This window comes from Idiotropiscis lumnitzeri, chromosome 2, assembly GCF_059441095.1.
Source record: "Idiotropiscis lumnitzeri isolate Australia: NSW breed Sydney's pygmy pipehorse chromosome 2, RoL_Ilum_1.0, whole genome shotgun sequence".
Lineage (NCBI taxonomy): Eukaryota > Metazoa > Chordata > Actinopteri > Syngnathiformes > Syngnathidae > Idiotropiscis > Idiotropiscis lumnitzeri.
This window is the reverse complement of record NC_142392.1, coordinates 19,038,576-19,056,320: the sequence shown is the minus strand read 5'-3', so window position 1 is coordinate 19,056,320 and position 17,745 is coordinate 19,038,576. Positions and strand designations below refer to the sequence as shown.

Here is a 17,745-nt window from a genome sequence, read left to right as displayed (position 1 = left end):
GGTAACATGGCTCGGCCTGTTTCTGCAAAGGAGTGCTTTGCCATGTGGTTGGTAACATGTCTAGACTTGTTTCAGCAAAGGAAGGGGATGCTTTACCACCCGGATGCCCAAATATAGACACGTTTCACAAAGGTAAGTATGTTTACTTTTCTTCCATTTTAATATGAATTGTTTAATACCCCTTAATTTATTAGTTCAAATATGATTTGTTTAATAACCCTTAATTTATTAGTTCAAAGATTATACAAACCAAGATGACGACCTCTGAAGACTACAAACCTGATGAGAACTACAAACCAAGATGGCTGTCGTGCAGGAAGTGACATTCCGGAAATGGGAGGGGTTGTGACGTACCAGGAAATGGGTGGGGTGACATGACGTCACCCCACGCCGTGGGGGGTCTGACGTCACCCGATACGGTGGGGGGTCTGACGTCACCCGGAAGTCGTAAATCATAGGGGTCATAAATACCTTTTTGACACTACTAGGCCCATCCTCTCTCTCTCCTACACATGTACAGACACGCACACACCGACAAGATTACAGAAGAATGCCAGCGGAGAGAAATGGAGGGACGGCCCGCCGGAGAAGGCCAGCCTTGGCGTGCCAGTTTTGGAGACCAGACGGGAATCAACTTATCCAGACGATGACTAACCTGGGAGGACCTTCCCTTGGACGTGGACCCGTGCCGTGGGAGGGAGCGAGGACGACCGATTCAACCTACATTACCCTTGAAATAAAAAACTCCTATAAAAACTGAAGCTGGGCTTAAAGATGGCGCGCATTTTTCGACTGTGCTCGCCCGAGTGCAGTTTCTCGTGAGATTAAGAAAAAGCCGCCCAGATATCTGTCTTTGTACTATTTCCTGAACTCCAGAAATGGAAGAAACTAAATATCGGAACTCTAATCAGTTGTTGAGTCTTTATTTGACTCTTTTCTTCTTGAGTTAAAAAAACGAGCACGCATTGGCGTAAATTTGGCTTTTAAAGGTTGATTTACTAACTACTTCTCATTTACACGGTGACCCAACTCCAACAATAACATGACAAATATTTGTCCTCTCATCAATATTTGCACAACTGAGTACTGAGTTTCGAGATCCTCACTATAATAGTTCTCGAAATTATACTTCTTATCAATGTAGGTTAGTTAAGGGATATTTTATTGACAATCTAATCTCAATATACAAAGACAGAAAAAAAATGGGTGGTGGGGGGGCGCGAATCTTTTTCTTCTTGGTAGGGGCGGGCGTGAAATAATTGAGAAGCACTGCGAGTATATGCAGACATATTCATACAATCTTGCAGCCCGATTGAACCACAGCATTGTTGCAAGTTCGGTAGGAGAAACGTAACCTTCCCACGCTTGTTCCAGCAGCGGCTTCTCCGGGCATAGGGAGGAAGTGACGTCGGAGCTGACTCGATTTTGTGGTGTTATTTTAATTATTTTGTTACATTTTTTTATCAACCGAATTAAAATATTACATAGAATATATATTAAAAGAGAACAGCCAGGTGTAAAAACAAACACAGAGGCAAAGAAATATATTTGAAAAATACGTGCGTAAAGCATGACGTCATTAGCAAGCGAGCAGCTTCCGAAGGACCTCGACCACATCCACCGAGCCGTCCACACCGGAACAAAAAATCCCACCGCTAAATTCTTCTGATTTAGTGTGGAACTGACTGTAATTTTCTCAAAGGATGTCCAGTGCTACTCTAAAGGACTACGACATAATTCATTAAGTCTTTGTGTCCCGAAAACCTCATCTTCGCGCGTTGATGCTTTTCGGCGTAGTTCGCTTAGCTTGTTAGCTAGCTAGCTAGCCGCTAACGAAAAGAGGCACATGACTCATCGCCAAGCAGAGATCAAGTGCGGATTTTTTGGAATTATCATTTGAAAATGTGTGAAAGAACGACACCCAAGTAAAAGAGGAACTTTGTGGAATAAAAGAAGAGAACGTGCAACATCATCAACTGCTGGACGAAGTTTGCAACCAGCCTCGTGTTGTGCTACACAAAGCAGGTTTGTACACGTTTTACTCTCATTTGCTTTGTAAAGAACGACTTTCTATCGTTAAAAATATGCATCACAACATTAAGTTCTTTGGGGAAATCGTTCAAGGTTATTGCCGTTTTATTTTTAAATATTGCCTTTTACTTGCAGGTCTGCTGAGCAATTGTTTTTGTCAAATGTAATCAGTGCAGAAAATATATGCCAAAGAATAACCAATAGTGGGGGGTGAACTCCATGTTTTTCCCAGTATAAAATTTACATTTGAAATAACAAAATAACATTTTCTGGTTTTTATATTTTGTTCAAGCAATTCCTTACGGAAGGAATTCCGCCTGACTCTAAAAATGTGCCCACTGCCGCGAAAACGTCAATGGCGGTTGATCAATTTTAGTGAATAAAACACAAAATATTAAGTGTTTTTTTAAAAAGAAATCAAGTACGTATTGGTCTTATTTATTTATTAACTTTTTACTGGCTTGGTCGGGTGAGAGTCAATGAACCTCCGGTGGCCCTGCTCTGTTTTGTGCACATGTGCGTAGTTTCACCCCATCCAAACATTTAAAATACATTGAATGCCTCCATCCAGGGTTGCACGGATCTCATCAGTGAACAAGCACATGCTGCAAGGAATGCATCTGCATCTTTGTCTTACTATGGTCTCAAAAAGGCTGAAACTCACAACCCCCTTTTCTACCTACAAGTCCAGGAACATTTAGTTCCTGGTAATAAAGTTCCTGTGGCCCAGGTGGTTTGGATCTCCCCCACAACTCATAGTTCCTGGTAATTTATCCAAATGACAATGATGACGGAACAATGGGAGGTGTTGTGTTACTTTGTTACTCATTACTGACACCCTATGGCTGTTAAGCATCATTGCAGTTAAAAAATAATTCAGTGAACTCGAAAAGAAATATTATGGTGTATCTTAGTTGAATTTGAATTCATATTCCAGAAACGTCTGTGACTATGTCAGGAATGAAATCGGGCATCAGCCGCAAGGTGCTTCCTTTTTAAATACTCGTTTATCACAGTTGTGCTGCGAAAGGGAGGTTTACATCGTAGGACGTAATTCTGTGAAATGCCCCCATGGTCCAGTCCAAGTTGGGGTCCACACATTGCTCCGTATGCGGCAGGCACAAGTCAAGGTAGCACGGTAGAAAATAAGACAAAGTCGTTGCCTGAGCTTTGACTTTACCAAACCAAATTTGTCTTATTGTGTCCTGCAGACGTCAGTGAAAACGATCTCCGTTCTGTGAAAGAGGAGCCAGACTTGACTCACATCAAAAAGGAGAAGGAGGAGGAGGAGATCAACAAGTCACCAGTGAACGTTCTTCCTATAAAGACTGAAGATGAAAACAAGGATGAGAGTGAGGACAACAGATGGGCGGAGCCTACAAGCAGCAGCTCAAGTCATCACGTGACAACAGACGGTGATGAAGACCACTGGGGGCCATCACAAGCACATCATGAGGACACATTATCAGACGCTCATGACAATGATGATGATACTAATGATGATGATGGGCAAGCCAAAGGTGAAAGGGCATGTCACACTGACTCATTAACTCCAAAGCTGTCTTTAAAAGGGCACAGAAAAACGCACAGTGGAGAAAAACATTTTCCTGCTCAGTTTGTGGCAAAGAATTCTCTCAAAAGGTACATTTAACAAGTCACACAAGAACACACAGTGGTGACAAACCCTTTTCCTGCTCAGTTTGCGGCAGAGGCTTCTCTCAAAACGCAACGTTAACAAAACACACAAGAACGCACACTGGAGAAAAACCTTTTTCTTGCTCAGTTTGTGGCAAAAGCTTTTCTTTTAAGCCAGATTTAAAAACACATACACGATTACACACTGGAGAAAAACCTTTTTCATGCTCAGTTTGTGGCAAGAGTTTCTCTCGAAGGTCTCATTTAATAATTCACACAAGAACACACAGTGGTGAAAAATCTTTTTCTTGCTCAGTTTGTGGAAAATGCTTCTCTCATAAGGCAAATTTAACAAGCCACACAAGAACACACACTGGAGAAAAACCATTTTCCTGCTTGGTTTGTGGTAAAAGCTTTTCTCGAAAATCAAATTTAACAAGTCACACAAGAAAGCACAGTGGTGAAAAACCTTTTTCCTGCTCAGTTTGTGGCAAAAGCTTCTCTCAAAAGTTTGATTTACCAATCCACACAAGAACGCACAGTGGAGAAACCCCTTTTTCTTGCTCGGTTTGTGGCATAAGCTTCTCTCGAAAGTTTTATTTAACGATCCACACAAGAACACACAATGGAGGAAAACCTTTTTCATGCTCAGTTTGTGGAAAATGCTTCTCTCTAAAGGCAAATCTAACAAAACATACAAGAACACACAGTGGAGACAAGCCATTCAGTTGCAGCGTTTGTGCTAAAAAATTCTCCACTAAACAGCATGCTGTGAGACACAATTGTGCTGGTGAGAAAAGCAGCGATCCTTGAAGCTTAAAATAAAGAAAACAAAAAACTGAAGGAACTGACTCTTTGTGGTAAGATGTAAATTTTGATTTTGAATAAAATATGAAACATTGAATTTTGCTAAGCTCTTTTATTGACACTAAGCCAATGTGATCTGTGCCAGAAGAAGAAATGTGTCTGAGTGATCATGATTTGTTTTGTGTGTTTACATCAAACATGTAAAGGAAATTAATTGCCTTTGCCTGGAATAACATTTGTTAACGTTATGCTTTTCAGTTGTCTTTTTAATCGTACTTAATGGAAAAGGTGTGAGAAGAAACTGTGCTTATGAAATCGGTTCCTTCCACAATCATCAATAAAATCACTTGTTCCACTTGCTCAACTGGCCTTCATTACGCAGTGTGAAAAGGTGAAAAACTGAACAAGAAGTTGAACAATAAAAAGAACCAGAAAGAGAAACGCAAATCGTCTCAGTTTCTCTCAAAGCTTTTGGTATGTCAGGAGTTGGCAACTTGATGGCGACTGGAGTCAGCGCTGGTTTTCTCGCTGTGTTTGGCTGGCTCGGGTATGAATGGTCCATTGAACAAAACTCAAACTCTTCAAATATCCCCTCACATACATTTAATATTACACTTTCTGAATACATTTCTGACTGGCTAAATACACTTTCTAGGTTGAGCTCTATCAAGCGTTTGGGGTGTGTTGCTAAGCTGAATCTCACTTCGGAAAAAAACTCATTTTGTCAAATATACCAAATATTTTTTTTCATGCTGTATTATATTTTTTATACATTGGATTATTTATATATTGAAAAAGGAAAATATTAAAATTTAAAATTGGAAACCACATACAGACTTAATTCAATTAATAATAAACATAGAAACATTTTTGTCGCGGGTCGCCTAGCGACGAGGAGGGGGGAGGACCCAAAAAGCGAGGAGGCCGGGGAAGGTGTAACTTAAAGGGGATTTATTGAATGGTTTAACAGGGACAAGCAACGAGGCAGGGTGAAAAATGACAAAGGTCTACTAAACGTGACTACACTGGCAGAAGGACAATGAACCAAAACGGGACGGAAACGAACGAAGCGGACAGGAACAGGAGACCAGGGCGGAGAGCATGAACAGGGCAGGAAACAAACGCGGTCGTGGAAATCCATGAAATGCGGCAAATGACCCGACACTGCGTTGTCGGTCTGGGAGGTTTAAATAGACAGAGTGATCAGGGGAGCAGATGGGAATCAGGTGCGTGATGATTAACAGGGAACAGGTGCGTGGCTGGTGAGGACGAAAAGGCTGAGAGGGAAACGCTCCTACACAGCTGACAAAACAATAACAGAAAAGCACATGGCAGGAAGGAGGGAAGAAAATAACAACAAACACACTGACATGCCCGACACGGGTCATGACAATTTTATAAATATTGAACTAATTGAGAAGAGTCCTGATCTTGAAATAAATATTGAATTATAAAAAATACTTAAAAAATTAATTCAATAACCCGACCCTGGATGAGCGGCAGAAAATGGCTGGATGGATGGAATAATTTAAATTGCACACATATTCAAAAGAACAAATATGTAAAGAAATATTCAAGTGTGAAATAAAAAGGTTTAAATTGTTGAGAATTTTACATATTAAAATAATTGAATAAATATTGTAGTATTACAGAAGCAAGCTTAAATATAAATTGAAATAAATGAAAAAAAAAAGTTGTGTATTTTTAAATGGCCTAATTTAGATATGGGAAGTAATTCTCTTTATGAAACTATGAAGGGACTGGAGCTCACAGAAGTGACCAGTCTTGGTTCTGAAGTTCCGATGTAACCAGATACTGCCCTGAGAGAAAATAGGCCTGAGCATTGTTTATGGTGGGGGCAATTCTCTCGCCAGGTCAGTGACCTTCCAGGGTATGAGAGTAATTTAAGGTGGTCACGAGTAGACTGGTCGTATCAACGGGGAGACGCGCCTTCTCTCCCTCTGGGGGACTTTTGGAGGGAAATCCTCGTGGGATGAGGACATTCCAGAAAACCTGATTAAAAAGTCACAACATTGGTTGTCAGAATTTTCAAAACTACAAGGATTCACAGTGGACAGATGTTTTAAACCACTCAGATTTGGAAATGTCACATCTGCGCAACTTCATAATTTCGCAGACGCGAGTGAGAAAGGATACGGAGTGGTTACATACCTTCGTGTTACAAATGAAAGAGGTGAATCGCATTGCTCTTTTGTAATAGGCAAATCACGAGTATCGCCTCTGAAACAAACTACCATTCCTCGATTAGAGTTTACGGCGGCTGCTGAGGCTGTGAAAATGGACAAAATGATGAGAAAAGAGCTAAAAATGCCATTGAAGGAATCCATATTCTGGTCAGATAGTACCACAGTGTTGCGGTACCCTGCAAATGACAGTGCCAGATTTAAGACTTTCGTGGCAAATAGAGTATCGCTGATCAAAGATCATTCCATGGTCAGTCAGTGGAGGCACGTAAGTTCAGGGTTGAACCCGGCTGACTATGCATCTAGAGGAATGAAACCAAGCGAGTTCCTCTCAAACAAATGTTGGATTCAAGGACCGGACTTTCTTAAAGATGATTGTAAATCTTGGCCAGTGTCACCAGTAGCATCAATGGACATTCAGAATGACCCAGAAGTCAAGGTCATGAGCGTTACTGTTGATACTGTGCGAGACGATCCAATCAGCCAATTTATTTGGTACTACTCAGATTGGTACAGATTAAAAAAGGCTATTGCCTGGATGTTGAGATTCAAACAGCTACTCTTAAAACTGTCGCATGAGCGCAAAAGTTTGCCATCCAGTGATAGCCGATCGAAAAAGGGAAATACAGAGCAAAAGTTGAACAGAAATGAATGTTACTTAACTGTCACAGAACTGGAAGATGCAGAGAAGGAAATTGTGAAATTTTGTCAAAATCAGAGCTACAAAGATGAAATCCTTACTCTACAGAGGGGTCAAAAGGTCAAAAGGACTAGTCATATATTGAAACTAGATCCTGTGTTGGACAATGATGTCTTGAGGGTGGGCGGAAGGCTGGATAAATCTGCTTTACCATGCAATGAGAAACACCCTGTAATACTTCATCAAGACCACTATGTATCGTCTTTGATACTCAGACACATTCACATGCAAACAGGTCATAGTGGTAGGAATGTAATGTTGTCCAAGCTGAGAGAAAAATATTGGATTCCAAAAGCTGATGCAGCTCTAAGGAAAATCTTGTCAAAATGTGTCATTTGTAAAATGTTGTCAGTCAAACCTGGTGAACAGAAAATGGCAAATCTGCCAAAAGATAGACTTGAAATGGACAATCCCCCTTTCACAAACGTAGGGATGGACTATTTTGGACCTTTTGATGTTAAATGTGGCAGGAGTAATGTGAAAAGGTATGGTGTTTTATTTACATGTCTTACCACAAGAGCAGTTCACATAGAAGTTGCGCACTCACTTGAAACTGATTCATGCATTAACGCATTCAGAAGGTTTGTAGCCAGGAGAGGTCAAGTTTCTGTTATGAGATCAGATAATGGTACAAACCTGGTTGGTGCACAAAAGGTAATGCGTGAAGCAATCAAAGGTTGGAACAAGTAAAACATTGCTGAGTCACTTTTGCAAAAAGGTGTTACATGGATATTCAATCCACCTTCTGGGTCTCATTTCGGTGGGATTTGGGAGAGACAGATCCGTTCTGTTAGACGAATTCTTGTTTCATTATTGAAACCACAAACTCTAGATGATGAACGTCTTCACACTTTGTTTTGTGAAGTGGAATCTATTATTAATAATAGACCAATTACCAGAGTTTCAAACGATCTAAATGACATAGAAGCATTAACACCAAATCATTTGCTGCTTCTAAAAAGACAACCTGTTTTACCACCTGGTTTATTTGAAAAGGAAGATTTGCACTCAAAGAGAAGGTGGCGTCAGGTTCAATACTTGTCAGACATTTTTTGGAAGCGTTGGGCCAAAGAGTATCTCCCACTTTTACAAGAAAGGCAAAAATGGTTCAATGTGAAAAGAAACCTACAACCCGGTGATATTGTTCTTATTGTAGATGACAGTGCACCTCGGGGTTCGTGGGTAATGGGAAAGGTTGAAAATGCAATCCGTGATTCGAATGGTCACGTGAGAAGAGTTTTGGTTAAGACTAAAAGTAGTGTTTTGGAAAGGCCAGTTGACAAGTTATGCCTGTTGCTTGAAATGGAACAGTGATGTGATTAGTTTCAAAATACAAACGTGTTGCGTTTACATTTAAATATGGTTTCTATAATAGAACAGTTTAGAATGTCGCTTTTGTAATTTTTGTGATTGTTATGCCCAAACAGAACAATTAGGGGCCGGAATGTTAGCGCCATTTCACAAATGTTTATATTTTTATGGATAATGATTGCAAATATTTGTTTTTTTCCATTTGCATGTTTGTGAGAAGAAATTATACATTTCTTTGTCTTTTGTAATTATTTTGATTTGTGGAGTGAAATGTGTCAACGTTAGAGGGCGCAATTCTTTATTTACTGTAATGCACGAAGAAGAAAGTGTTTTTTGGTTGAAGAAGAAATAAAGATGATGGCGAAGGAGCAACACGGTCTTTTTGTCGTGCTTCGACCATCAGTGTTTGTTCACGCGTAAAAAGTTGTTTTTATTCGCCACCAAACGAAGAGGTTGAACAACGAAAATAAGAAGAAACTAATGGAATCTAAAATAACCTCTACACATAGCATTTCCATGAGCTGCCCTCACATTCACAGCACTTCATGGACAAATACGACGAAGCACATTCTCCACATGGGCTGTAGAGGGAAATATACCAAATTGGGCACTGGAGGACTCACACAGACGCTATCAAAAGAAACACATTCCGAAAGACAGAACAATTGGAGATCGGAGCACATGCACATACGCATACACACACACAGACATACACATACACGCACATACACTTGCACATACACGCGCACACACCGACAAGATTACAGAAGAATGCCAGCGGAGAGAGAGACGGGGGGACTGCCCGCCGGAGAAGTCCAGCCTTGGCGTGCCAGTCTTGGGGACCAGACGGGAATCAACTATCCAGACGATGACTAACCTGGGGAGGACCTTCCCTTGGACGTGGACCCGTGCCGTGGGAGGGAGCGAGGACGACTGATTCAACCTACATTACCCTTGACATAAAAAAACTCCTATAAAAACTGAAGCTGGGCTGAAAGATGGCGCGCATTTTTCGACTGTGCTCGCCCGAGTGCAGTTTTCTCGTGAGATTAAGAAAAAGACGCCCAGATATCTGTCTTTGTATTATTTCCTGAACTCCAGAAATTGAAGAAACTAAATATCGGAACTCTAATCAGTTGTTGAGTCTTTTTTTTTACCCTTTTCTTCTTGAGCACAAAAAACGAACACGCATTGGAGTAAGTTTGGCTTTTAAAGGTTGATTTACTAACTACTTCTTATTTCCACGGTGACCCAACTCCAACAATAACAAGACAAATATTTGTCATCTCATCAATATTTGCACAACAGAGTACTGAGTTTCGAGATCCTCACTATAATAGTTCTCAAAATTATATTTCTTATCAATTTAGGTTAGTTAAGGGATATTTTATTTACAATCTAATATCAATCTACAAAGACAGAAAAACAATTGGTGGTGGGGGGGAGCGAATCTTTTTCTTCTTGGTAGGGGCGGGCGTGAAATAATTGAGAGGCACTGCGAGTATATGCCGACATTATATTCATACAATCTTGCAGCCCGAGTGAACCACAGCATTGTTGCAAGTTCGGTCGGAGAAACGTAAACGTCCCACTGCTGTTCCAGCAGCGGCTTCTCGGGGCATAGGCGGAAGTGACGCGAGAGATGACTCGCCAATGTGGCGTTAATTTAGTTATTTTGTTAATTTTTTTTATGTACCGAATTAAAATATTATATAAAATAAATATTAAAATAGAACAGCCAGGTGTAAAAAAAACCCACTGAGGAAAATAAATATATTTGGAAAATACGCGCTTAAAGCATGACGTCATAAGCAAGCGCGCAGCTTCCGAAGGACCTCGACCACATCCACCGACCCGTCCACACCGGAACAAAAACACCCACCGCTAAATTCTTCTGATTTAGTGTGGAACTGACTGTAATTTTTTCAAAGGATGTCCAGTGATACGCTAAAGGACTACGACATAATTCATTAAGTCTTTGTGTCCCGATAACCTTATCTTCGCGCGTTGATGCTTTTCGGCGTAGTTAGCTTAGCTTGTTAGCTTGCTAGCCGCTAACAAAAAGAGGCACATGACTCATCGCCAAGCAGAGATCAAGTGCGGATTTTTGGGAATTATCATTTGAATATGTGTGAAAGAACGACACCCAAGTACAAAGAGGAACTTTGTGGAATAAAAGAAGAGAACGAGCAACATCTTCAACTGCTGGACGAAGTTTGCAACCAGCCTCGTGTTGTGCCACTCAAAGCAGGTTTGTACACGTTTAACTGTCATTTGCTTTGTCAAGAACGACTTTCTATCGTTAAAAATATGCATCACAACATTGAATTGTTTGGGGAAATCGTTCAAGGTTATTGCCGCTTTATTTTTAAATATTGCCTTTTACTTGCCGGTTTGCTGAACATTTGTTTCTGCCAAATGAAATCAGTAGAGAAAATAAATGCCAAAGAATAACCATTAGTGGGGGGTGCACTCCATGTTTTTTTTTTTTTTTAATAAAATTTGAACTGATTATTTGACATTTTACATTTTCTGGTATTTATATCTTGTTCAAGCAATTCCTTCCGGAAGGAATTCTGCCTGACTCTAAAAAATCTGCACACTCGGGCGAAAACATCAATGGCGGTTGATCAATTTTAGTGGATAAAACACAAAATATTAAGTTTTAAAAAAAAATCAAGCACGTAATGGTCTTATTTATTTATTAACTTTGTACTGGCTTCGTCGGGTGAGAGTCAATGAACCTCCGGTGGCTCTGCACTGTTTTGTGCACATGTGCGTAGTTTCACCCCATCCAAACATTTAAAATACATTTAATGCATCCATCCAGGGTTGCACGGATCTCATCAGTGAACAAGCGCATGCTGCAAGGAATGCATCTGCATCTTTGGCTTACAATGGGCTTAAAAAGGAAGAACGTCACAAGCCCCTTTTCTACTAACAAGGCCAGGAACATTTATTTCCCGGTCATAAAGTTCCTGTGGCCCAGGTGGTTTGCATCTCCCCCACAACTCATAGTTCCTGGTAATTTATGCAAATGACAATGTTGTGTTATTTTGTTACTCATTACTGACACTCTATGGCTGTTAAGCATCGTTGCAGTTCCAAAATAATTCAGTGAACTCTTCAAATATTATGGTGGATCTTAGTCGAATTTGAATACATATTGGATAACTTTAAAATATACAGTCATTATTCAAATATGTCAACATGAAAGTCACAGTGAAAGTGTTGTTGCTTAATGCTTATGTGTAGGGATTTTGACTCTTCAAACATAATGTTGTTTTAAAATTTATTTAAAAACAGAAATTTTATAAAAAATAAAAAGGGTAATGTCGGAACGTACTCGCAGGCTAAATGTCATTTTGGGCAAAAAAAAAAACCCAAACGTAAATCATGCAATAAATAGCGACTCTGATGCCAGGGCCCCTTTAATTCTTTTAGGGATCCAGATTATAATGGAAGCAAAAATACCCACGATGAAGCTTTCTCTAAATGCAAAAAGAAATACTTGTAAACATATTTCACTTGAAGGATTCCTATTCTATCAATGACATTATGTTGCGATGGCCCCCAGTGGCCCCCATCAATATGTTAGGGTCCCACAACAGGTGTTCCATCAGACGCACACAATAGCCTGTGTGTGCTAACTTCAGCTCGCTTCCAGAAACGTCTGTGACTAATTCAGGAATTAAATCGGGCATCAGCCGCAACGTGCTTCCTTTTTAAATGCTCGTTTATCACTGTTGTGCTGCTAAAAGGAGGTTTACATCGTAGGACGTAATTTTGTGAAATGCCCCCATGGTCCGGTCCAAATCGGGGTCGCACACATTGCTCTGTATGCGGCAGGCACAAGTCAAGGTAACACGGTAGAAACAATATAAGACAAAGTCGCCGCCTGAGCTTTGACTTGACCAAACCAAATTTGTCTTTTTGTGTCCTGCAGACGTCAGACAAAATGATCTCTGTTCTGTGAAAGAGGAGCCAGACTTGACTCACATAAAAAAGGAGGAGGAGGAGGAGGAGATCAACAAGTCACCAGTGAACGTTGTCCCTATAAAGACTGAAGATGAAAACAAGGATGAGAGTGAGGACAACAGAGGGGCGGAGCCTCCAAGCAGCAGCTCAAGTCATCACGTGACAACAGAAGGTGATGAAGACCACTGGGGGCCATCACAAGCACAAAATGAGGACACATTATCAGGCGCTCGTGACGATGATGATGATAATGAGCAAACTAAAGGTGAGAGGGCATGTCACACTGACTCATTATCTTCAAAGTTGTCTTTAAAACTGCACAAAAAAACTCACAGTGGAGAAAAAACATTTTCCTGCTCAGTTTGTGGCAAGAGTTTCTCTCAAAAGTCAAGTTTAAAAACGCACACAAGAACACACACTGGAGAAAAACCTTTTTCTTGCTCAGTTTGTGGCAAGAGTTTCTCTCAAAAGTCGCATTTAACAAACCACACAAGAACACACAGTGGAGAAAAACCTTTTTCCTGCTTGGTTTGTGGAAGATACTTCTCTAGAAAGGCTAATTTACAAATTCACACAAAAACACACTGTGTTGAAAAACCTTTTTCATGCTCAGTTTGTGGCAAAAGCTTCTCTGATTTGTCATGTTTGACAAGCCACACAAGAAAACACACTGGAGAAAACCCTTTTTCTTGCTCAGTTTGTGGTAAAAGCTTCTCCCAAAATTCTCATTTAACAAGGCACGCAAGAACACACAGTGGAGAAAAACCTTTTTTCCTGCTCGGTTTGCGGAAAATCTTTCTCTGTAAAGTCAAATTTACGAATCCACACAAGAACGCACAGTGGAGACAAGACATTCAGTTGCAGCGTTTGTGCTAAGAAATTTGCCACTAAACAGAGTGCTGAGAAACACGATTGTGCTGGTGAGAATTGCAGCGATCTGAAGCTTAAAAAAAGGACAAAAAAACTGAAGGAACCGACTCTTTGTGGTAAGATGTGATTTGGAATAAAATATAATAAATAGAAATTTGCACAGCTTTTTTATTGACATTAAGCCAATGTGATCATTGCCAGACGAACCATTGTGTGTGAGTGATGATGATTTTTTCGTGTGTTTACATCAAACATGTAAAGGAAATAAATTGCCTTTGCCTGGAACAACATTTTTTAACATTATGTTTTGCAGTTGTCTTTTTAATCGTACCTAATGGAAAAGGTGTGAGAAGAAACGGTGCTGATGATATCGGTGCCTTCCACCATCATCAATAAAATCACTTGTTCCACTTGCTCAACTGGCCTTCATTACGCTGTGAAAAGGTGAAAAACTGAACTAGAAGTTGAACTTTAAATAGAACAAGAAAGATAAATGCAAGTAGTCTAAGTTTCTCTCAAAGATTTTGGAATGTCAAAAAGGCCACGATTCAGACTGATGTCCAGATTTTCTTTTTTTATTTCTCTTCCTTTGATGGCTTTAGGAAATCACGTGACACAGTGAAAACTACAAATACATACACGCCGAATGAGTCCTTGAGGCCAATGCAAACAATGTACATTAATAAACAAAGTAAAAATGAAGAAAGGCACAAATATCGTGTGCGCCTCCTCAACACAGTGTATTTATCGCTCTGCTGTTACACGGTCCGTTCCTGCTTTTGTTAATCTTCCCGCTTCTTTTTTTTTCGTCACCACGGAGGAGAGGATCCGCATTACGCAGTTCGTTGCTGCGCGTCTGAATTGCAAAAGTGAATCACCGTAATTTAATGAATACTGAAACGAATAATTAAATATTTAAGTACCTAAATAAATACCGAAATATTTTTTAACACTCTAACATTTACATAATAAAACAGCGACATATTTCAATTTAAAATTCACAACCACATACTGAGTTAATTAAATTCATAATAAATATAGAAACATTTAATAAATATTGAACGAATTTTGAAAGATAAAAAATAATGAATGAAATTTTAAGTATTAATTATTGCAATAAATAAATAAAATAATTGCACTCATATTTAAATGAACAAATATGTTGACAAATATTCAAGATTTAAATAAAAATAATTAAAAAATATTTAAATAATTTTTATGGATTAAAAAAATTGAATAAATATTGTAGTATTACATAAGCAAGCTTAAATAATTCCATGAAAATCGAATTAAATACTGATAGAGGTAAAGAATAGTAAAAGAAAAAAATACTTAAATAGTGACGTGCAAATAAATGAAAAACAACAGACAAATCCCGAATGAAAAATACAATTTATCAACATTTGACAAACGACAATGTGAAATGTTGAGCTGAGAGATTTATTTCTTGCATATTCATATTCTTAAAGAACCTTAATTATTTTTTTCTTTTACTTTTTTAGTTACTTAAGAGCTCAATCCACGTGAAATATCCCCTTGGGAGATAAAAAAATATCTCATGCAAAAAATAAAGAGCGACTAATTGTTTTTGAGGACAATCAAGGCACCATAGCACTGGCGAAAAAGCCTGTAAAAAGGCAAAGGTGCAAATATGTTGACATTAAGAAACACTTTATCACGTCAGCTCCGGCACCCTCCCGCGACCCAGTACAGGATAAGCGGTGTGGATAATGACATGGCATGACATTTGGAATACTGTCCAACCGACAACATGGTGGCAACAACAAAACCAGAAACAAAAGTTAAGTTTAATTCATCTGTCAAGTTTATGTTTGGGAACTAAAATGTTTGTTCATTTGCATACGGTTTAAATCTTAAGTTTTTCCGATGTTTAGAAGAATATGACAATGATTTGCATCGCAAATGGTGACATCTGTCGGTGAGTTGATGACAGTGCCCCACACGGCCAGCAGCCAATCATATCACAGCGGGGTGTGTCCTGTTCTTCCGCTTTCGTGCCGAACAGACTGCCATTTTCAAGCAGGGGATCCATCGTCCATATAATAGGCAAGTCGCATTACAAGGCGCATCATTTGTTTTGGGGAAGATTTAAGACTTTAAAGTGTGCCTGATGGTCGCGAAAATACGATAACCACGATGAAACTATCTCTAAATGCAAAAAGAAATACTTGTAAACATATTTCGCTTGAAGGATTCCTATTTTATCAATGACATTATGTTGCGATGGCCCCCAGTGGCCCCCATCAATATGTTAGGGTCCCACAACAGGTGTTCCATCAGACGCACACAATAGCTTGTGTGTGCTAACTTCGCTTAGCTTCCAGAAACGTCTGTGACCATGTCAGGAATGAAATCGGGCATTAGCCGCAGCGTGCTTCCTTTTTAAATGCTTCTTTTATCACTGTTGTGCTGTTAGGAAAGGGAGGTTTACTGCGTCTGACGTAATTTTGTGAAATGTCCCCATGGTCCGGTCCAAATCGGGGTCGCACGCATTGCTCCGTATGCGGCAGGCACAAGTCAAGGTAGCACGGTAGAAACAATATAAGACAAAGTCGCCGCCTGACCTTTGACTTGACCAAACCAAATTTGTCTTTTTGTGTCCTGCAGACGTCTGTGAAAACGATCTCTGTTCTGTGAAAGAGGAGCCAGACTTGACTCACATCAAAAAGGAGGAGGAGGAGATTAACAAGTCACCAGTGAACCTTGTCCCTATAAAGACTGAAGATGCAAACAAGGATGAGAGTGAGAACAACAGAGGGGCGGAGCCTCCAAGCAGCAGCTCAAGTCATCACGTGACAACAGAAGTTGATGAAGACCACTGGGGGCCATCACAAGTACATAATGAGGACACATTATCACGCTCTCCTGATGATGATGATGATGGGCAAGCCAAAGGTGAAAGGGCATGTCACACTGACTCATTAACTTCAAAGTTGTCTTTAAAACCGCACACAAAAACACACAGTGGAGAAAAAACATTTTCTTGCTCGGTTTGTGGCAAGCGTTTCTCTCAAAAGTCGCATTTAACCAACCACACAAGAACACACAGTGGAGAAAAACCATTTTCCTGCTCAATTTGTGGAAAATGCTTCTCTCAAAAGTCACATTTAACAGAACACACAAGAACACACAGTGGAGAAAAACCTTTTTCCTGCTCAATTTGTGGAAAATGCTTCTCTCATAAGAAGAGTTTAACAGAACACACAAGAACACACAGTGGAGAAAAACCTTTTTCCTGCTCAGTTTGTGGCAAGAGTTTCTTTCATAAGGCAAGTTTCACAAAACACACAACAGCACACAGTGGTGAAAAACCTTTTTCCTGCTCAGTTTGTGGCAAGAGTTTCTCTCAAAAGTCAAATTTAACAATCCACACAAGAACACACAGTGGAGAAAAACCTTTTTCCTGCTCAGTTTGTGGAAAGAGTTTCTATCATAACTCGCAATTACGACGCCACACAAGAACACACACTGGAGAAAAACCTTTTTCCTGCTCAGTTTGTGGAAGATACTTCTCAACAAAGTCAAATTTACAAATCCATACAAGAACACACAGTGGTGAAAAACCTTTTTCCTGCTCAGTTTGTGGCAAGAGTTTCTTTCATAAGGAAAGTTTCACAAAACACACAACAGCACACAGTGGTGAAAAACCTTTTTCCTGCTCAGTTTGTGGCAAGCGTTTCTCTCAAAAGTCGCATTTGACAATCCACACAAGAACACACAGTGGAGAAAAACCTTTTTCCTGCTCAGTTTGTGGAAAGAGTTTCTATCATAACTCGCAATTACGACGCCACACAAGAACACACAATGGAGAAAAGCCATTCAGTTGCAGCGTTTGTGCTAAAAAATTCTCCACTAAACAGAATGCAGAGAGTCACAATTGTGCTGGTGAGAAAAGCAGCGATCCTTGAAGCTTAAAAAAAGAAAACAAAAAACTGAAGGAACTGACTCTTTGTGGTAAGATGTAAATTTTGATTTTGAATAAAATATGGTATATTGAATTTTGCAAAGCTTTTTTATTGACATTAAGCCAATGTGATCCGTGCCAGAAGAAGCAATGTGTCTGAGTGATGATGATTTGTTTTGGTGTTTACATCAAACATGTAAAGAAAATTAATTGCCTTTGCCTGGAATAACATTTTTTAACATTATGCTTTTCAGTTGTCTTTTTAATCGTATTTAATGGAAAAG

At 39.6% G+C, this 17,745-nt stretch overlaps 1 protein-coding gene across 1 annotated transcript; it reads left to right on the top strand.

Annotated features, from left to right (window-relative positions):
• The first annotated feature begins 56 nt into the window (after nucleotides 1-56).
• Nucleotides 57-17,530, top strand: LOC148341881 (uncharacterized). Its single transcript, XM_088287978.1, has 3 exons — nucleotides 57-132; nucleotides 12,839-12,931; nucleotides 16,165-17,530. The coding sequence occupies exons 1-3, from the start codon at nucleotides 57-59 to the stop codon at nucleotides 17,463-17,465; spliced, it is 1,470 nt and encodes a 489-aa protein (XP_088144104.1). The 3' UTR covers nucleotides 17,466-17,530.
• Nucleotides 17,531-17,745: the final 215 nt, after the last annotated feature.

Excerpts from the sequence above, each read along its gene's own strand:
- LOC148341881 (XM_088287978.1), top strand. The coding sequence starts at position 57 with ATGTCTAGACTTGTTTCAGCAAAGGAAGGGGATGCTTTACCACCCGGA. Across the intron at positions 133-12,838 it reads TATAGACACGTTTCACAAAG|GTGATGAAGACCACTGGGGG; the intron begins GTAAGTATGTTT and ends TGACAACAGAAG. Across the intron at positions 12,932-16,164 it reads TGATAATGAGCAAACTAAAG|ACGTCTGTGAAAACGATCTC; the intron begins GTGAGAGGGCAT and ends TGTGTCCTGCAG.